Here is a 22,793-nt window from a genome sequence, read left to right on the forward strand (position 1 = left end):
AATTAGTCATTTAGCAGACGCTCTTATCCAGAGCGATTTACAGGAGCAATTATGGTTAAGTGCCTTGCTCAAGGGCACATCGACAGATTTTTCACCTAGTCGGCTCGGGGATTAGAACCAGCGACCTTTCGGTTACTGGCACAACGCTCATAACCACTAAGCTACCTTAGTAAGACATTTCTGTTCTACTAATGCTGTGTTTCATGGTCTCCACTCTAACTCCCTGCAGCTAATCTGGGCGTATGGTCACTAGAGATAGCTTGAGCTGACTTACAGCCTGCATTCCATAGACAAGATGTGGTGTATGTTTAACCAGATAGCGAGAGCCTGGAGGAACAGAACAAAGCCCTCAGTATTCCTAATTATCCTGGCATCTGGGAAACTAAGACTAGGTGGGGTTAAAAATAACACCAGAGGCAGATGACCAGGAGATGAACCCAAAGTGGCTTATGGTGCCCCCAATCTGCATGGAAGGGGTGGAACCAGCCATGACTAAGCATTTTTAGGTCTCCTATACAGTGGGGAGAACAAGTATTTGATACACTGCCGATTTTGCAGGTTTTCCTACTTACAAAGCATGTAGAGGTCTGTAATATTTATCATAGGTACACTTCAACTGTGAGAGACAATCTAAAACAAAAATCCAGAAAATCACATTGTATGATTTTTAAGTAATTCATTTGCATTTTATTGCATGACATAAGTATTTGATCACCTACCAACCAGTAAGAATTCCAGCTCTCACAGACCTGTTAGTTTTTCTTTAAGAAGCCCTCCTGTTCTCCACTCATTACCTGTATTAACTGCACCTGTTTGAACTCGTTACCTGTATAAAAGACACCTGTCCACACACTCAATCAAACAGACTCCAACCTCTCCACAATGGCCAAGACCAGAGAGCTGTGTAAGGACATCAGGGATAAAATTGTAGACCTGCACAAGGCTGGGATGGGCTACAGGACAATAGGCAAGCAGCTTGGTGAGAAGGCAACAACTGTTGGTGCAATTATTAGAAAATAGAAGAAGTTCAAGATGATGGTCAATCACCCTCGGTCTGGGGCTCCATGCAAGATCTCACCTCGTGGGGCATCAATGATCATGAGGAAGGTGAAGGATCAGCCCAGAACTACACGGCAGGACCTGGTCAATGACCTGAAGAGAGCTGGGACCACAGTCTCAAAGAAAACCATTAGTAACACACTACGCCGTCATGGATTAAAATCCTGCAGCGCACGCAAGGTCCCCCTGCACAAGCCAGCGCATGTCCAGGCCCGTCTGATGTTTGCCAATGACCATCTGCATGATCCAGAGGAGGAATGGGAGAAGGTGGTCTGATGAGACAAAAATAGAGCTTTTTGGTCTAAACTCCACTTTTTGGTCTAAACTTTTGGTCTAAACTTTTTGGTCTAAACTCCCCAAGAACACAATCCCAACCGTGAAGCATGGAGGTGGAAACATCATTCTTTGGGGATGCTTTTCTGCAAAGGGGACAGGACGACTGCACCGTATTGAGGGGAGGATGGATGGGGCCATGTATCGCGAGATCTTGGCCAACAACCTCCTTCCCTCAGTAAGAGCATTGAAGATGGGTCGTGGCTGGGTCTTCCAGCATGACAACGACCTGAAACACACAGCCAGGGCAACTAAGGAGTGGCTCCGTAAGAAGCATCTCAAGGTCCTGGAGTGGCCTAGCCAGTCTCCAGACCTGAACCCAATAGAAAATCTTTGGAGGGAGCCGATAGTCCGTATTGCCCAGCGACAGCCCCGAAACCTGAAGGATCTGGAGAATGAGTGGAGAACAGGAGGGCTTCTTAAAGAAAAACTAACAGGTCTGTGAGACCTGGAATTCTTACTGGTTGGTAGGTGATCAAATACTTATGTCATGCAATAAAATGCAAATTAATTACTTAAAAATCATACAATGTGATTTTCTGGATTTTTGTTTTAGATTCCGTCTCTCACAGTTGAAGTGTACCTATGATAAAAATTACAGACCTCTACATGCTTTGTAAGTAGGAAAACCTGCAAAATCGGCAGTGTATCAAATACTTGTTCTCCCCACTGTATAAGATCTCTGTTTTTTCATTATTAGTTAAGCTCTCGGCAACACACACTTCAGAGTGTGCGGTCGACGATTTCATTATTGCAATAATTAATCGATGTTAAATAAAGATGATTGCTTGAATAATTGTCTAAGTCTCTCAGTACTAACATTTCCATGACAGGTGTCCGTCAGGGAAGTTGCCTTGGGCCGCTACTCTTCTCTATTTTGACAAATGATTTGCCACTTGTCTTACAAGAAGCTAAAATGACTATGTATGCTGTTGATTGCACACTCTACACATCAGCACCTACAGCCAGTGAGCTCACTGAGACTCTTAGCAAGGAGTTACGGTCAGTGTCAGAATGGGTAATTAACAATAAACTGATCTTAAATACATCTAAAACCAAAAGCATTGTATTTGGTTCAAAGCATTCTCGTAGACCTAAACCTCAACTGGAGTTGTGCGTAAAGGGTGTGATCATTGAACAAGTTGAAGAAGTTGAACTCCTAGAAGTAACATTGGATGGTCAGTTATCATGGTCAAGTCATATTGACAAAGTTGTTGTGAAGATGGGGAGGGGCATGTCTGTTTTGTTTTTGACACAAAAATCAACTGTACTAGATGTTCAGCATCTGGTCTTGTCCCATCTTGATTACTGTCAGGTAATATGGTCAGGTGCAGCAAAGAAAGACCTAGCAAAGCTGCAGCTGGCTCAAAACAGAGCAGCATGCCTTTAACCGCACACACAGAACTAACATCAACAACATGCATGATAGTCTTTCATGGTTGCCTAACCACTTGTATAAACCATTTCCATACACTTCAAACAGACATACATACCCAACCAGACATGCCACTATCGGTTTCTTCACGGTACCAAACCAAAAACAGATTTAATGCGTCGCTCAGTTATGTATAGAGCCATGTCATCATGGAATGCTCTGCCACCAAAGGTTACTCAGGCAAAAAGCAAGTTTAGCTTTAAAAAACAGATACAAAAATAGTGCCTCTCCTCTTTCTAAAGATCTAATTTAACTGTACTGTATATAAGAATATTAATATGTCGATATGAATAGTGTGTAAATAGTATTTTTGTTGACTCTTGGTGTCTTTCCAATATATAACTCTTATTTAATTTTTTATTTGGAATTTAATGTAATATCATATGTTGTTCTTATCTATAACATGTATTTGTATGTTTTGTGTGGACCCCAGGAAGAGTAGCTGCTGCATGTGCAGTAGCTAATGGACCCCAGGAAGAGTAGCTGCTGCATGTGCAGTAGCTAATGGACCCCAGGAAGAGTAGCTGCTGCATGTGCAGTAGCTAATGGACCCCAGGAAGAGTAGCTGCTGCATGTGCAGTAGCTAATGGACCCCAGGAAGAGTAGCTTCTGCATGTGCAGTAGCTAATGGACCCCAGGAAGAGTAGCTGCTGCATGTGCAGTAGCTAATGGACCCCAGGAAGAGTAGCTGCTACATGTGCAGTAGCTAATGGACCCCAGGAAGAGTAGCTGCTGCATGTGCAGTAGCTAATGGACCCCAGGAAGAGTAGCTGCTACATGTGCAGTAGCTAATGGACCCCAGGAAGAGTAGCTGCTGCATGTGCAGTAGCTAATGGACCCCAGGAAGAGTAGCTGCTACATGTGCAGTAGCTAATGGACCCCAGGAAGAGTAGCTGCTGCATGTGCAGTAGCTAATGGGGATCCTAATAAACTAAACACACACACACACTAAGAATGACAGATGATGACAGGGCAGGTAGTTGTCAGGGAATAAAGGCTTATGAAATCAAACCACACTGTTACTCCGCCTTCCCTTGACCTTACACAGGTGTCATACTATGAGCATAGCTTTTTGTATAGCTTGGTTTTCAGATAATGGTTTTGGTCAGTAGTCCATATCTCACAGTACTGTTGTGGGAAGAAATTGATCAGTCATCATATCAATATTCTGAATAGAATAAATACAAAAAACATTGTAAAGTAGGTTGACTGTGTGTGTGTGTGGTGTGTGCAGGAGCGTGCGTGCGCGTGTGTGTGTTGTGTACCTGAGGGAGTTTTTCTGTGTTGAAAACAGAATGAGACTACTAAAACTAAATTTAGCATTCATGAGATTCCATTGGTTGAGCCTGAATGCCCTTCAGTCCATCCATCCCTCTCTCCCTCCCTCGCTCCTCTCCTTCCAGTCCATGATCAATTAATTATGTCCTAATCAATGTGTGCGATTCAGATTTTTGAATGGAAATCTGATCAACCAGTTACCAGCCCAGGGAGGTCAATCTGTTAATTCGCTCTATTCATCTCTATTACGGGAGGGGAGGGGGGAGAGGGACTTGGGGAAGGTGAACCACACAGGATGAAGATCAAGATCGATGCCTGTGGCTCAAATTTCTGTGCAAAGGTCTCATGGATATCTATGCATGATTTTGGCTACGTGAAAGTCCAATAGACATGACTGTATTTGTCTAGGATAGAGAGCCTGTAACACAACAACATATAGAAACATAGCCAGACTTGTATTTAAGTCCCAGTGAAGTTGTGATGATGACTGGTGAAGTTGTGGAGGGTTGAAACCAGCACCTCCTGTCAGAGGAGCCCTTTTCACAGCAACAACTACCAGAAACCCCTATTCTAATTAAAGAACCTATTATAAATAAAGGCCCTAGTCTACATCACAGCCTAATGAGGAAGTAACCCCATCATATGGACATCGCCCCTTGACCCTGTCGCAGAGGACTGTAGGTGACTGTTGTACGTGTTGTCGCAAAACATATCGCCACAGCAGAGCCACTGTGTTTCTAGATCACATACAGTAGCCTAGCTCTTCCAGACAGGCAAGGCTATTTCCATTCCCACTATTCCCACAGGATCAACCACCACTGGGGATCGTTCTAATCTAAGCCTCCAAACATAATCTATCCGTTCCACCTCTCTGTCAATAGTTTATTGTGAAATCCATGGGTGTTCAATCACCGCTCCTACAAATTAATTCTGCTTCATGTAGTCGGACCAGAAGGAAATAGAGAAGGAAACCTTCCCACTTTGATGTGAATATCTGAATATGAATATAGATGTACATACAGTGGGGGAAAAAAGTATTTAGTCAGCCATCAATTGTGCAAGTTCTCCCACTTAAAAAGATGAGAGAGGCCTGTAATTTTCATCATAGGTACACGTCAACTATGACAGACAAAACGAGAAAAAAAATCCAGAAAATCACATTGTAGGATTTTTTATGAATTTATTTGCAAATTATGGTGGAAAATAAGTATTTGGTCAATAACAAAAGTTTCTCAATACTTTGTTATATACCCTTTGTTGGCAATGACACAGGTCAAACGTTTTCTGTAAGTCTTCACAAGGTTTTCACACACTGTTGCTGGTATTTTGGCCCATTCCTCCATGCAGATCTCCTCTAGAGCAGTGATGTTTTGGGGCTGTCGCTGGGCAACACGGACTTTCAACTCCTTCCAAAGATTTTCTATGGGGTTGAGATCTGGAGACTGGCTAGGCCACTCCAGGACCTTGAAATGCTTCTTACGAAGCCACTCCTTCGTTGCCCGGGCGGTGTGTTTGGGATCATTGTCATGCTGAAAGACCCAGCCACGTTTCATCTTCAATGGCCTTGCTGATGGATGGAGGTTTTCATTCAAAATCTCACGATACATGGCCCCATTCATTCTTTCCTTTACACGGATCAGGCGTCCTGGTCCCTTTGCAGAAAAACAGCCCCAAAGCATGATGTTTCCACCCCCATGCTTCACAGTAGGTATGGTGTTCTTTGGATGCAACTCAGCATTCTTTGTCCTCCAAACACGACGAGTTGAGTTTTTACCAAAAAGTTCTATTTTTGTTTCATCTGACCATATGACATTCTCCCAATCCTCTTCTGGATCATCCAAATGCACTCTAGCAAACTTCAGACGGGCCTGGACATGTACTGGCTTAAGCAGGGGGACACGTCTCGCACTGCAGGATTTGAGTCCCTGGCGGCGTAGTGTGTTACTTTGGTCCCAGCTCTCTGCAGGTCATTCACTAGGTCCCCCCGTGTGGTTCTGGGATTTTTGCTCACCGTTCTTGTGATCATTTTGACCCCACGGGGTGAGATCTTGCGTGGTGCCCCAGATCGAGGGAGATTATCAGTGGTCTTGTATGTCTTCCATTTCCTAATAATTGCTCCCACAGTTGATTTCTTCAAACCAAGCTGCTTACCTATTGCAGATTCAGTCTTCCCAGCCTGGTGCAGGTCTACAATTTTGTTTCTGGTGTCCTTTGACAGCTCTTTGGTCTTGGCCATAGTGGAGTTTGGAGTGTGACTGTTTGAGGTTGTGGACAGGTGTCTTTTATACTGATAACAAGTTCAAACAGGTGCCATTAATACAGGTAACGAGTGGAGGACAGAGGAGCCTCTTAAAGAAGAAGTTACAGGTCTTTGAGAGCCAGAAATCCTGCTTGTTTGTAGGTGACCAAATACTTATTTTCCACCATAATTTGCAAATAAATTCATTAAAAATCCTACAATGTGATTTTCTGGAGAAAAAAAATCTCAATTTGTCTGTCATAGTTGACGTGTTCCTATTATGGACATTACAGGCCTCTCTCATCTTTTTAAGTGGGAGAACTTGCACAATTGGTGGCTGACTAAATACTTTTTTCCCCCACTGTATGTACACAGTCTGACAAAAAAAGCTACTGCTAATTACGCAAAGAAGCAAAGTCTGTTGAAAGACTGCATGCTGTAGTGTGCAAAAAGCAAGTATTGATCAATAAAGTCTACCAACTGCCCTTTGTGGGAAGTCAGTAGCACAAGTAATAAGATACTAGTGCAGCAGCCATACCGTGAAGGCTGATAACTAAAAAGTAATGCATCTAAATTCCCTGTGCCTTCACTGATACAGACTGTAAATTAAAAAATACATTACGACTGGAAGATAAAATGTAAAACATCCAACTCAAACATTGCTTCCCGGAAAACGTAGCCAGAGGACATATTTTTGCTACTATGGCTCATGTAAAATAGGTTATCTATCTTTCATAACTCTGAGGTATTAAACATTAAACAACCGTGTCCATATATCAATGTGATTGCCAATTAATTCCACAGCAGGCACATATTTTCCATACTAGCTGTCTCTGTATACGTCTATTCTCTCTCTCCTCTGTCCATATCTCCTCCATATATTCACTGTGACAGGGCAATGTAGAAACATGTTGCCGTCAGCAGCAGACTGTCAGCTCAGGACAGCCTCTCTTACATGATCTGAAGTTAAAGGAGAAAACATCAGAGGAAACAGGTAACCACTGCTTTGCTCACATCCTATTAAACCTATTAAATCGGTAGTGGAATAGCTAATGGGTGTTAAAGTCTGTTCAGTTCATCATCCTCTTTAACTAATGAAGTGTAAATCATTTAGTTTAGGGTCTGGAATTAAGTACATTAACATCATATGCATTAACACAGAGAGAGTGTGACTGGTGATAGGGTATGGGGAATATGCAGTAGGGTAGGTGTTAGGGATGGGAATGGGGTGTGGATGACATGTCTTCTATTTGCACATCAAGAGCTGGTTTCCTGGACTTATTGCATGTTTTTAGTCCAGAACCAAGCTTATTCTGTGTCAGCCCTAAACCTATTAGATTGACTAAAACCAGAGTAACAGTTTCATTGATAGATATTTGGTATCTTACTAAGACAGTGTTTCCCAATCCTGGTCCTCCAGTAACCCCAACAGTGCACATTTTTATTGTAGCCCTGGACAAACACACCTCATTCAGCTCATTGAGGGCTTGATGACTAGTTGACAAGATGAATCAGGTGTGCGTGTCCAGGGTTACAATAAAAATGTGTACTGTTGGGGGTACTGGAGGACCAGGGTTGGGAAAAACTATACTAAGTTGTAGAAGCAGAGACGAACAGCTGGTGCACATCAGCAGGGAACCTGCAGAGGCAGGTGGTCCACACACACACACACGCACACACACACACACAGACACACACCACACCACACCCACACTAGATGGGCTGAGCAGGCATATTTTTCTAGGAAACAAGAGGGAAATTAAAGCACCCTCTGGCCTCATCAGTGAAAAGAAGACAAATGACCACAGGTGTGTCTTCGGCGCTAATGAGCTATCCTCCTTTTGTTGCACACAATCACCAATTGATTGACCATGAATCTCCCTCCTCTACAGGGCCAAGAGAGAGGAGAGGAGGTAGACTCCCCTGCCTGAGACACGCACGCACAAACAGCACACTTGAAACACCTCCCAAAACTTTCATTAGGCGAGTGTGTATATGTATGTGTGTGTATATGTATGTGTGTGTGTGTATATGTATGTGTGTGTGTGTGTATATGTGTGTGTGTGTGTGTATATGCATGTGTGTGCGCACGACACTTCGCCCCGTTTACTTATTTTAATTACTTTACTTTAATGAACCTATTGTGCTGTTTGTTGTGTATCTCGCTGAGCATCTTTGAATTAAAACACTGCTCATGATGCTGACCCAGCCAGCTGGCTGCTGGTTGATGAGGAGAAGTTCACTGGAATTCAAAATGACGAGACCTGCATTTTGCAGTAAGTTCAAAAGGAAAGTAACGTTTCCTTTCTGTTCTTCTTCATCACTTTCTATTTTCCACTTCTTTCAATTTGAATCAGAATCTTTTATCAAATGCATTTATATTTAGGAGTATTTCTTTAACATTGTACAACACACAAACATTCTATGTTCTTTTCACAATTCATACATTATACAGTGCCTTCAGAAAGTATTCACACACCTTAACTTCTTCCACATTTTGTTGTGTTACAAAGTGGGATTAAAGTGGATTGAATTGTCCTTTTTTTTGTCAACGACCTACACAAAATACTCTGTAATGTCAAAGTGGAAGAAAAAAATGATTTTTTATTTTTTATTAATGGAAAATAAAACAGTAATATATATTGATTAGATAAGTATTCAACCCCCTGAGTCAATACATGTTATTACAGTCTTTCTGGGCAAATCTCTAAGAGATTTGCACACCTAGATTGTACAATATTTGCCCATTATTCTTTTAAAAATTCTTTAAGCTCTGTCAAGTTGGTTGTTGATCATTGCTAGACAGATATTTTCAAGTCTTACCATAGATTTTCAAGCCGATTTAAGTCAGAACTAACTAGGCCACTCAGGAACATTCAATTTTGTCTGGTAAGCAACTCCAGTGTATTTTTGGCTGTCTTTTAGGTAACTGTCCTTCTGAAAAGTGAATTTGTCTCCTAGTCAGGGGCGGTGTGTTCATTAGGGTGATATGGGCGACGCACTGCCAAACGGGAAAAGGAAGGGATTTTTTTTCTAATCAATTATATCACGGCAACAGTAGTTATCAGTGTTCTAATCTAGACGTCTGATCTGCCACTAAATGTCCAATCAGGCTAAAGTCGTGCTTCAAATGGCCCTGCCCCTTTTGGGGCGATTTCAGTCAGGTTGAAAATCGCCCAGAAGTCTCTCATAGCCTGTCATGTAAAATCTTTTTTTTTCAAATATCAGAGCTTTCAATACAATCTCTATGGGTTTCTGAGGGCTTGCACTTACGCGCTTTCGTCATACGTAACATAACCATGAACGTAACTAAGAAAAGAGCGGGTAGCAGCGTCAATCAATTCACGTACTACTATCAAGATGGCTAGCCTTCAGTGCAACTCGATTGTCTCTTTGAAAGAAGTTCACATCAAAGACCATTCAAAACGAGCTACTGGAGTGTATGCTATCGGTCATGAGGGAACATATTGTGGAGGAGGTGAAGTCGGCGAACTTCGTAGCTATCCAAGCTGACGAGACCACGGACGTTTCTACACAGACACAGCTGGTGCTTGTGCTGAGGTACATAGATAGCAACCACAAAGTGCAGGGAGCGCTTTTTGAGTTCCTTCCCATCTCGGAATCAACCTCAGTCTCAATCGCCAGTGTGCTTTTGGAGAGACTGAACAGTCTTTTTGCCGACGACGAGAAAGTCAAACTGTGGTGCACTGGCACTGTACCAGGTTCTCATGAGCTACAACCTCCAGGAGACGTTCTCTGAGACTGTGACTCTGTTGAACATCCTCATAACTACTCCCATGACAACAGCTGAAGCTGAGAGATGTTTCTCAACTTTGACACGAGTTAAGACATTCCCTGCGAAATTCAATGGGCCAGGAACGTCTGAATGCACTGGCCATGCTTTCCATGGAGAGTGAACTAGTCCTCAGCATGCCTGATTTCAATGAGAAAGTCATTGACCGCTTTGCTGCATTGAAAGAGAGAAGAGAACAGTTTCAGTACAAGTAATGTAGCCTCTCTCTCTCTTTGTCCCTCCCTGTCTGTCTCTTTAACACACACACGCCCAAATCAGTTCACAGTTGATGTTGTTTAAAATAGTTATTTTTCATTTAAAAAAAAGTTTAAAAAAAATAATAATCTGTTCATGTTCATTTTTACAAATCTATACAATTGGCCAGAATATGGTTGTTCATATTTACAAATCTATACAATTGGCCAGAATATGGTTGTTCATTTTTACAAAGCCATACAGATAGCTGTGTTTACCTTTTCTAGAAATTATTTTCAAATTCTGTTTTCAGGCAAAATGTCTATCACTGTTCATTTTCACAAATCTATACAAGAGGGCAGAATATGGAAGTCTATAAAAATTTATTATTACCAATAACTTGCATCAATGTTTTCAGTAGCCTCTATCAAAAGCTCCTGCTTGCTTGTTGTGAATTATGCTCAGGTGCACATATTTCCAATTCAACCATGAGGCAAAAAATGTGGTAAAAGCTCTTGTTGATCCTGCAATCTGAACAAATACCAAGATGCTGTATTTTCAGCTGATATTTCATTTGTTTATGGAAATGCATATTGTTTATGCAGTGTTGAGGAATGTGAAAGAACACCCTTGATTATTTTTACTGTGATAACTTATTTTGCTTTTGTAAGCCAACACTTTTGAGATCAGTCAATAAATGCTTCTGGCATTGACTTATATGCTGCCCCTGTCTTCATGTTGTTGCTGGACATATCTTTTTAAAAATGTGTGTAGGTCACCTAAATCATCAGAAAAATTGCCCCCCCTGAGAATTTTTTCAGGAGCCGCCACTGCTCCTAGTGTCTTCTGGAAAGCAGACTGAACCAAGTTTCCTCTAGGATTTTGCCTGTGCTTAGCTCTATTCCTTTAATTTATATCCTAAAAAACTCCCTAGTCCTTGTCGATGACAAGCATACCCATAACACGATGCAGCCACCACCATGCTTGAAAATATGAAGAGTAGTACTCAGTGAAGTGTTGTGTTGGATTTGCCGTATTTGCAGTATTACTTCAGTGCCTTATTGCAAACATGCTTTGCAATATTTGTATTCTTTACAGGCTTCCTTCTTTTCACTCTGTCATTTATGTTAGTATTGTGGAGTAACTACAATGTTGTTGATTCATCCTCAGTTTTCTCCTATCACAGCAGTTAAACTCTGTAACAGTTTATTTATTTTGGGGGAATTTTACCCCCTTTTTCTCCCCAATTTCGTGATATCCAATTGCTAGTTATGATCTTGTCTCATCTCTGCAACTCTCTAACGGGCTCGGGAGAGGCGAATGTCGAGTCATGCGTCCTCCCAAACATGACCCACCAAGCCGTGCTGCTTCTTAACACCTGCTCACTTAACCCGGAAGCCAGCCGCACTAATGTGTCGGCGGAAACACTGTCCAACTGACGACTGAAGTCAACTTGCAGGCGCCCGGCCCACCACAAGGAGTCACTAGAGTGCGATGAGCCAAGGAAAGCCTCCCCAGTCAAACCCTCCCTTAACCCGGACGACGCTGGGACAATTGTGTGCCGCCCTATGGGACTCCTGGTCACGGCCGGCTGTGACGGTAGTGACCGCTGCGCCACTCAGGAGGCAACTCTGTAACTGTTTTAAAGTCACCATTGGCCTCATGGTGAAATCCTGAGTGTTTTCCTTGCTCTCCGGCAACTGAGTTAGGAAGGACGCCTGTATCTTTGTAGTGACTGGGTGTATTGATTCACCATCCAAAGTGTAATTAATAACATCACCATGCTCAAAGGTATATTCAATGTCATTTTTTATTTATTTTTTACCCATCTACCAATAGGTGCCCATCTTTGCGAGGCATTGGAAAACCTCCCTGGCCTTTGTGGTTGAATCTGTGCTTGAATTTAACTGCTTGACTGAAAGACCTTACAGATAATTGTATTTACGGGGTACAAAGATGGGGTAGTCATTTAAAAATAATGTTAACACTATTATTGCACACAGAGTCCATGCAACTTATAATGTGACTTGTTAAGCACATTTTTACTCCTGAATTTATTTAGGATTGCCATAACAAAAGGGCTGAATACTTATTGACAAGACTTTTCAGCATTATATTTTTTATTAATTAGTAAACATTTCTAAAAACATAATTCTACTTCGACATTATGAGGTATTGTGTGTAGATCAGTGACACAAAATCTCAATTTCATCCATTTTAAATTCAGACTGTAACAACAAAATGTGGAAAAAGTCAAGGGGTGTGAATACTTTCTGAAGACAATGACAACAGGTATGACAATAGTTATCTATGGGGCCCTCAAGGATCAGTTTTAGGCCCACTACTCCTTCATTGTATATGCTACCACTTGTTTTCCACTTCTTCCTCACTGAGCTTAAATAAATGATCAGTGCTGCAGTCCTTGGCTAGCTGGTCTGAGAGTTAGGTGATGCAGTAGCCCCACCATCCCACCTTCCTCTTCACTTACTGTGTCCGTCGTACGTGGTCACTCAACCTCTATCAGCTCTGAACACTGCCCTTATTGACCCCTGCATAGCAAGGCCCTTGATGTTATCAAACCAATTTGTCTCCGCTTTAATCATTGGGAAAATGTAGCCGCTCGCTCGTCCCCCCTTCTCCATCCCTCCCTTCTCAACTCTCCTCTGGAAGGAGACAGAATCTAATCACTCAAAAGTGTGGTTATTGATTGATGTAATCTTATTGGGCGTGAGGTGGGCGATTGATTGGTTTTGTCTGCTACACATGTTGCTCTCGGCGGGCGACTAATATCCCCTTTCATCTGCTGTTTAATCTCTTGACAGGAGTTGTTAGTGGCCCTCCTCTCTGCCACATCCTCCCCTGTACCCTCTCTCTTGTACTTTCCCCATTCCCCTCTCTCCCCCCTCTCCTTCCGTCTCCCTCTCAGTGGGATGACAAACAGGTGGCTTAGCCGTGGTTTGATCTGCTCTCATCCCAGGTCTCACAACTTCACATTACATTTCCCATCTTCAAAGGGTGTGCTCTAGAGTGTGTGGCCTCTACAGGGGTCCTCCTAGACATGTTCCCTTGTTCCTCCTCACCCACAGGCAATCACGGCCGATGCCTCACACACAGACACGATTCAATGAAATCAAAGGGCATTTCAGAGATTATACGGATATGACACAAAGTAAGAAAAGGGATTCACAGGGTTTCAAGTTAAAAGGATGTGTTTAAACCAGAAGGCAGTACATGGGCTAGCGTGAAGATGTAGCCTAGATCAATGTTCATTTAATTTAATCATCTCAGTTTTTTACCATAGACACATTGGGAGGGAGTCAGATCCAATTGATTCCCAAGGTACTTAAGCCAAGTGAGTTATAATTGGATATTAAAAGGAATCAGAGCAATTAGAGTCGTTTAATCACAATCAGATTAGCATGAAACTGAAGGCAACTTTTCATAAGTACTACTGTTTAAAGCATCTGCAAACTCAACGGAGGTAAGACCATTGGGTTAGACAACTAGGTTGGAGCTGGGATCCAAAATGTAAGTACTTAATCTACAGTATACGTAAATGTGCACACAGGTACATGGTCATAAGAAGATTTGAGAAAAAATAATAGACTTACAGTAAATCCATGCAGGGGTTCTACTCTGGGGAGAGTAATACTAGTGCTTTGATTTGATACTAGTGGTTATGGTACAGCTGCTGGACAACCAAAGTGCAACATAACATGTGCTGTAGTGTAAATCAGATAGATGGAAAAACACTTCAATGTGTCAAGTCAAGAAAATCTGAATTTTCTACATGTTTGTTAGTGGTAATTAAATGTTGTTTACTTGTTTGGGGATTAATCCACATGCAGTACTTTGATTAGCCTCTTTGTAGATTAACTAAATGGAAAACACCATGGCGTCAGTTGGCCTTGAATAACACACTCCAAGATGAAGATCATCGTCATCATTGTCTTCATCATCAACGACAACAGCAACAACTTCAACATGGTCATCATCACAACCATCACTATTGTCAAACACATTGACAAAGTCATCCTTTGGTTAAAAGAATGTCAAACAGGCAACAAATAACCTAATGAACACATCGAATCCGGGACGGTGATCCTTTGATATGGGATTTCTTTACAACGTCTTTGTTGCACCACATGCAAAGAGAAAGATTCGTCCATGTATGGAACAGTCGAGGCTTGTGGCCTCCCAACCTAACTTATTTTCTTCCTCCATGTATCGAACAGTTAAGGTTTGTGTGGCCCAGGCCTCCCAACTCTCTCTTCTTCCCTGGCCAGCACAGGCCGTGCCGCGCGGCGCCGAAGCCCGCAGTGTCCGAAACAACAGCGGTGAATTTATCACACGAGGGCAGCGCAATTACGTGGAGGGTGTTCACGTGACGGGAGATCAATACGCCACAAAGCGCTCAGCTATCAACTCCCGCGTCCCGCCCGTGACAAAGTAGTTATTGTGAATTTTCTCTATAGAAACGGAGGGAGCGGATTATGGGATTATAGCCTCCCACTTTTTGATTTAGTGTCGGCGGTGGATCGGTACTGAGACATTAAAGAGGCATTGTTTTACAAGGTGGGCAGTAATGAATGGGGCGAGACACAGAGAGAGACCATTGCAAGGCATTTACAAGCTCGTTAGGACACAACTCACTACAAGGAGACAGGATACTATAGCATAGTACAAGAAGATAGGATCCTACAGAGCATAGCTGCCTACACCTTGGTTCAAATTAGGGCTGTCCCCGACAAAAAAAAAGAGTCGTCGGTTCTTTCAACCGATCGGTTAAAATGTTTAACTGTGTATTTTTCCATATATAGAGACATCCTATGTGTTTTAATCAAATCAACTATATGCACTGAGCTTGTTTAATGCTTTAAGCAAACTGTTTGATGAAATAATTAAGACGCACAAATGACTAGAGGGAGTCCGACCGCAATTGATTTGATTGTACCGCCTGGCTCAGACTTGATGCGCTGTGTTACTAGCAGCCGTTGACTCTCTCTTCTCCCTGCAGCAGCGACCACCACAGAACAGTGTGTATAGTGCTGTCCATGCTGCTGAAGCTGCAACCTAATTACAGCCATTTCTGACTGAAAAGTTATGTCACCGAAATCCCTAATTTGTTTAGGAAAAACATTGCCTATTCCCTCAACCCTTGCTCTCTACGTGACACATGTGTGCTTTGCATGCACGTGACCATTAGGGCCTGACCTACAGCATATCATAATCACATCAATAAATTGGTTATAACAAACTCTGAACACTGTAACACGTGACAGCAAATGGATGCAGAGGACGTGACAAAAAATATTTAAATGGAGCAAGCGCTGCGTGAATATTAGGACTATGTGTGCCAAATAGGTGCTGTTTCATTACAATAGAATTCTTCTGACCATTTGGAACAATGTAAACAACACTAAATAAATTATAAGCGTACCGGAGAGTCTGTTGTAACGTTTTTTTTGTAAAGCCTTTATTACAGCAAAGACTAAAAACAGTCACATTCATTTGTGAATGCAATTTCCGAAATGGAACGGTTTGGCCCTATTTATTGTTTAAGCTAACTAAATAAATCTCGGTTGACCAACAGCCTATCGACCAAACAATCGACCAGTCAACTAAATGGGGTCAGCCCTAGTTCAAATACTTTGCCTGGAGCAATATAACCAATAGAATAGACACAAAAGTGCAAATCCCGCCCAGCTGGCACTCTAGGCATACTAAAGCAAATGCTGAAAGTAACTGGGAGACTTCAAATAGTTTTGAACACAGGTCTGGAGCTGTTCCCCTAGTCCACCAGCAGGGGGCCCCAGTGGACCGAGCTCAGACCGACAGAGACTGGCAGTGTGTGTGTGTGTGTGTGTGTGTGGATTTGAGCACTAGCACCAGGTAGAGCCTGACCCCTCTAGCCCCTGACTGACCTAACTAAGGCCCCAGCCTGCTCACTGAGGGCCTCTCCATGTGCTGTCACCCCCTGGTCTTATGTTCTGTTACAGGAAGGGAAGATACAGTCTATGACACAGACACACACACACACACACACACACACACATTCCTTAACAGTGTACATCTGTCTGTGTGCTGGGGCAAAACCCACACTAATTAGGATATAAGGCACCTCTGGGGGTTAGGTGATTCATCTTAGTGTGTAGTCACTGAGACATAGGTGGGGAGGTGGGAGGGGCCGTGGGGGTACAACTGCAGAGCGGAGGAAAAATAAGGGAATAAAAAAGGAGAGAAGGATAAGAGGAGGAAGAAAGTGCAATCAGGAAGTGAGTGGAGCGGACACACAGACACTGCGGCGGTGGAATCAGTGGGATGAGAGAAGGGAAAGAAGAAGCTAGCTGGCTGGCTGGCAGGGGAGTAATAGACTGGAGCTGCTTGGCTACTCTACCCACAGCCCAGCCCAGCCCAGCCCAGCCCAGCCTGACATGCCTTTTCTCTTCTCTTTTAATGGTGGTGGAGAGAAAAAAAGGAGTGAAGTCAGCAAAAACAAAATGCCGCCATTAAATCATCTCGGTGGATCCTGTGTCAGGACGGTAATGGGAAATGCACTCATCATCCCAAAGGTTACTGCTCTTCCAGAACCTCCCTCCTTTCTCTCCATCCTTCGCCTCTCTCCGTCCCTCACCCAGTCCCTGTCTCAGACTCACTCATCCCCATAGTCGTAACACAGCTGTAGCATCCCTCACTCAATCCCTCCACCCAGGCCTGATCTCCCTGTGTCTCTGTGGACCCGGGGCTGAGAGAAGGATGCAGGAATGAGGGATTGGGGCAGTTACAGTTCTCCACGCTGTGCTGATTCCATCTCTCTGAGTCTCAACCTCAACGTGAGACTGCTGCCTGTCTGTCTGCCAGGCTATCTTTCTACTGGGCCCAACACAGAGTACTTCTCCTCCAGTCCTGGGTTCAAATACGATTTGAAATCTTTCAAATACTTTCAGCGTTTGCTCTAGCCTTCCTAGAGTGCCAGATGGGCGGAGTTTGCACTTTTGCTACTATTCTATTGGTCCATTAAGCCAGGCAAGCTCAATCAAACCCAGCTCAATTGAATCCAGGTCTGGGCCCAGCATGGAGAGTGTCTCTCTGACTGTATTTCCTGTTGTTGCTGCCTATCCGTCTGGTGCCAGACACATTGGAGGCTTTTGTTAACCAGATTGTCCACGAAAGCCTTTATTCTCCCTCTCTATCTGGCTGAGAGGGAGAAAGCGAGAAGAGAGAGCGGTGAATAGGTGCAGGAGCAGGAGAGGCCACAGAATCGGCGCTTAGCTGAAATAAACAGATCAACTTTGTTGCGAAGAAAAGAGAGAAATAGAGAGACAGAAAGGGAAAGAGAGGGACAGAGAGGCAAAGAGAGAGACCACCCTCTACTCTCCTCTTCTCACCAGCTCTACTGGCCTGTTAACGGTCAGCGGCCGGCAGCAGTCGAGAGGGCACTTCCCCCGTGATAAATCAGAGATGGCAGAGGGCGTAGACACACAAACGGACCGCTGCCCGCCATCGACACGGCCGCCGACACACCTTTACAACAATTAATTAGCTGTCTAACTCTCATTTATCACTATGGCAATAAGGTGAAAAAGTCAAGAGTTTATTAAAGCTCTGCTGTAATGCTGAGAGCTATAGGGGCCGGGAGGCCGGGATACTTCACATACACACATATCATGAAAGCAGCAACATTCTTCCTCCATATATCACAGGTACTGTATGAACTTCTACCAAACGTGGTAATACCACAACATGTTAGAAATAATCACATATAGAAATGTATGTATACAAATAATACTAATCACATATAGGCATGTGTGTAAACAAATAGTAGCATAGAGGCATGTATTGTAAACAAATACAGTGGGGAGAACAAGTATTTGATACACTGCCGATTTTGCAGGTTTTCCTACTTACAAAGCATGTAGAGGTCTGTAATGTATATCATAGGTACACTTCAACTGTGAGAGACGGAATCTAAAACAAAAATCCAGAAAATCACATTGTATGATTTTTAAGTAATTAATTTGCATTTTATTGCATGACATAAGTATTTGATACATCAGAAAAGCAGAACTTAATATTTGGTACAGAAACCTTTGTTTGCAATTACAGAGATCATATGTTTCCTGTAGGTCTTGACCAGGTTTGCACACACTGCAGCAGGGATTTTGGCCCACTCCTCCATACAGACCTTCTCCAGATCCTTCATGCTTCGGGGCTGTCGCTGGGAAATACAGACTTTCAGCTCCCTCAAAATATTTTCTATTGGGTTCAGGTCTGGAGACTGGCTAGGCCACTCCAGGACCTTGAGATGCTTCTTACGGAGCCACTCCTTAGTTGCCCTGGCTGTGTGTTTCGGGTCGTTGTCATGCTGGAAGACCCAGCCACGACCCATCTTCAATGCTCTTACTGAGGGAAGGAGGTTGATGGCCAAGATCTCGCAATACATGGCCCCATCCATCCTCCCCTCAATACGGTGCAGTCGTCCTGTCCCCTTTGCAGAAAAGCATCCCCAAAGAATGATGTTTCCACCTCCATGCTTCACGGTTGGGATGGTGTTCTTGGGGTTGTACTCATCCTTCTTCTTCCTCCAAACACGGCGAGTGGAGTTTAGACCAAAAAGCTCTATTTTTGTCTCATCAGACCACATGACCTTCTCCCATTCCTCCTCTGGATCATCCAGATGGTCATTGGCAAACTTCAGACGAGCCTGGACATGCGCTGGCTTGAGCAGGGGGACCTTGCGTGCACTGCAGGATTTTAATCCATGACGGCGTTGTGTGTTACTAATGGTTTTCTTTGAGACTGTGGTCCCAGCTCTCTTCAGGTCATTGACCAGGTCCTGCCGTGTAGTTCTGGGCTGATCCCTCACCTTCCTCATGATCATTGATGCCCCACGAGGTGAAATCTTGCATGGAGCCCCAGACCGAGGGTGATTGACCGTCATCTTGAACTTCTTCCATTTTCTAATAATTGCGCCAACAGTTATTGCCTTCTCACCAAGCTGCTTGCCTATTGTCCTGTAGCCCATCCCAGCCTTGTGCAGGTCTACAATTTTATCCCTGATGTCCTTACACAGCTCTCTGGTCTTGGCCATTGTGGAGAGGTTGGAGTCTGTTTGATTGAGTGTGTGGACATGTGTCTTTTATACAGGTAACGAGTTCAAACAGGTGCAGTTAATACAGGTAATGAGTGGAGAACAGGAGGGCTTCTTAAAGAAAAACTAACAGGTCTGTGAGACCTGGAATTCTTACTGGTTGGTAGGTGATCAAATAATTATGTCATGCAATAAAATGCAAATTAATTACTTAAAAATCATACAATGTGATTTTCTGGATTTTTGTTTTAGATTCCGTCTCTCACAGTTGAAGTGTACCTATGATAAAAATTACAGACCTCTACATGCTTTGTAAGTAGGAAAACCTGCAAAATCGGCAGTGTATCAAATACTTGTTCTCCCCACTGTATATAAACAATGAATACGTTTAGCAAGGAGTCCTTTGAGGTTCCTACTCAAAAGTCAGCTAAACTCAATTTCTTCACAATACAGTAATAACAAAAGGCGTATTATGATATAAAATCAAGTATGAAGGCACAAATAAAAGACACTAAAAAGCTTGGCCTTATCAATAAATACTGTACACACAACACAGCTACCAGGTGTTCATTCACACAATCTAAACTGTTGGAACACACCACATATACTCATGTTAAAAGTACATTTACTGTAGGCTACAGTAGCGCTAATTGCTCAGTCAGATACACAGTTGGTCATAGCCTAGCCCTATCCCTAATGGTTACATACAAAGCCATGCACGGTTAGCTGGAGTAGGGTTAGTCGTAGTAGGCTTAGCTGGAGTAGGCTTAGCTGGTCAGCTGGAGTAGGGTTAGCTGGAGTAGGGTTAGCTGGGTAGCTGGAATAGGGTTAGCTGGAGTAGGGTTAGCTGGAGTAGGGTTAGCTGGAGTAGGGTTAGCTGGAATAGGGTTAGCTGGAGTAGGGTTAGCTGGAGTAGGGTTAGCTGGAATAGGGTTAGCTGGAATAGGGTTAGCTGGAGTAGGGTTAGCTGGTTAGCTGTAATAGGGTTAGCTGGAGTAGGGTTAGCTGGTTAGATGTAGTAGGGAGCTGGAGTAGGGTTAGCTGGTTAGATGTAGTAGGGTTAGCTGGTTAGGTGTAGTAGGGTTAGCTGGAGTAGGGCTAGCTGGAGTAGTGTTAGCGGGTTAGCTGGAGTAAGGTTAGCTGGAGTAGGGTTAGCTGGAGTAGCGTTAGCTGGTTAGCTGGAGTAGGGTTAGCTGGAGGCTGTAGCTCATGGACAGTCCTCTAAATTTGTTGCGGCGGAGGAGGCAGAAGAGGATGAGGAGGAGGGCTCATGGGGGTGACATGACTTGGTGAGTGACCAGGTCATCCTGTACAGGGATCTCTAATCTCCACAGGAAAACCACCATCTTTATTTTCTCCGCAGATTTTCCAGTGGACCTACACATTGTGAGGTTTGGCAGCTCCCAGAGCCATGCATATAGGATCCCCAGACAGATGGGAGGAAGAGAGGAGGAGTGACATGTGAGGGCAAACTGTGACACTTCTGTCAAGGACCCTGACAGACAGACGGACCACATGGCAGCTGCTCAGTTGACAGCACTCACTATGGGGCACTGGGGAGGCGCACACACACACACACACACACACACACACACACACACACACACACACAGAGAGAGAGAGAGAGAGAGAGAGATAGAGAGAGAGAGCTGGGCTGCATTTAAAGAAGTGTCACTTTAAAATATTCAAGAGGAAGGAAGGGAGACTTTAGAATGCCTAAACACCTACGGTACACACACACACACTCACATTAGAAGTTACAATAACCATTACTATAAATGTTGCTATTATCAATATGTTAAACCTTAGGCCACTGTAGGGCCTATCTAAGCAGCTACTTACTTCTCAAACACCAGAAAGGGAAATCATTCTACAAAAAATCACTACTTTTCCTCTACTCTAGAAAGTTCTACCCGACGACAACACAACACTAGAAGAAGATGATGAGAGCTTAAGTTCAAGTGCATCTCCAATTAAAGGCCTTTACTGAGGAAAACACCATGTGATTGGACCACAAATGACTGGAGTCAATACAACTGATTGGATGTGGTAATAAGATGCTTAGGGAGGTCAAAGGAGTGAAGTGCCATCATAGAATGGATGAGAGAGAGAGAGAGAGAGAGAGAGAGAGAGAGAGAGAGAGAGAGAGAGAGAGAGAGAGAGAGAGAGAGAGAGAGAGAGAGAGAGAGAGAGAGAGAGAGAGAGAGAGAGAGAGAGAGAGAGAGAGAGAGAGAGAGAGAGAGAGAGAGAGAGAAGGGGGCTGAGGAGAGAGTGAAGAGACGGGGAGAGAAACAGAAAAGGGAACAAGGGGAAGAGAGAAAGCAGAGGAATAGAGAGGAGACAGACAGGAAAGCAATGAGATGCTTCTAGTAATATTGTTGAGTTTCAGAATCACTCCTTAGTCCAGATAGGCCATAGTCCTTATAGATGAGCCCTTAGAGATGGCAATGATGATCACAAAAGGCCTGTCCAGTAATACCAACATGTCCTTTCTTACAAGAATGACTAGTTCAGTAATACTGAACCTCCCCAAAACTTCATTTGCTAATTTCAACAAGTATTTTAGAATTCCTCAAAGTTCATGTCCATTTCTGCCTCTCTCCCTCAATTTTAATTGGACGGCCAGTAGGAGGTCCAATTTGGGTCACGAAGAAGCCCGTGGTCGGAAGTTTAAAGATGGCCATCTGATCCCACACCGCCGCTGTCATTCTTCTGCGTAATTAAGTCCCTCTCTGTCTCTAAGCCAAAGGTCTGCTTCTCTCTCTCTCTCATCTGTCCAGCTGTGTCTAGGTGTGGGGAGGTGAGGAGAGGTGTCTGCCCCGGCTCTCACAACCTGTGCAATGCAAAGATAGAAAGAGTCAGGGCAGGCAGCACACCTCACAGCCCCCGACCTCCTTAACCTAGAAAACACTGACAGAACCACACATTATTAGCTCAACCTTACATACACTGATAACACCAAATACAGCTCACAGAAAGAACCCTACGTTACCTGGATAAATTAAGTCAAGTATAACAAGTTATAAAGTGAAAAAAGCATACAGTTGCTTTGAAATGAGCCAATGACAGTCCCAGTTTGTAGGCCATATAGAAAGCAAATATACAGTGGTCTACCTCATAAATAAATACAGTCTTGATAAATCAGTCAGTCTACAGTGTGTTAATGCCGACTGCTGTAATTCACACACTACCGATGGATCTAGTAAAGTCACGGTCCTGTTTAAGCAGCGTGAGACAGCTGAAGCTCTGATGGGAGACCAGGGCAGATCAGACTGTTCATTACATCTTGATGAAGTGTGTAAAAGTAGGTGGCTGTTCAATACAGCCTCAGCCTCCCTCACCAGCCCCCCTCACCCAGCCCCCCTCACCC

At 43.5% G+C, this 22,793-nt stretch overlaps 1 protein-coding gene across 7 annotated transcripts in view; it reads right to left on the bottom strand.

The window, feature by feature from the left end:
- The window catches only part of LOC121586572 (PHD finger protein 14-like), an 89,835-nt gene that overhangs the window by 20,352 nt on the left and 46,690 nt on the right, over positions 1-22,793 (bottom strand). The window contains exon 20 of one of the 7 annotated variants that reach the window (XM_041903367.2): positions 21,700-22,256. The exons of the other annotated variants lie outside the window; for them this stretch is intronic. Coding sequence (XP_041759301.2) covers positions 22,250-22,256 — 7 coding nt within the window. The 3' untranslated portion in view covers positions 21,700-22,249. Of the gene's footprint in view, positions 1-21,699; positions 22,257-22,793 lie in introns of those variants that run through there. 7 annotated transcript variants of the gene reach the window in all.

This window comes from Coregonus clupeaformis, chromosome 17 (genome assembly GCF_020615455.1).
Source record: "Coregonus clupeaformis isolate EN_2021a chromosome 17, ASM2061545v1, whole genome shotgun sequence".
Taxonomy (NCBI): Eukaryota; Metazoa; Chordata; class Actinopteri; order Salmoniformes; family Salmonidae; genus Coregonus; species Coregonus clupeaformis.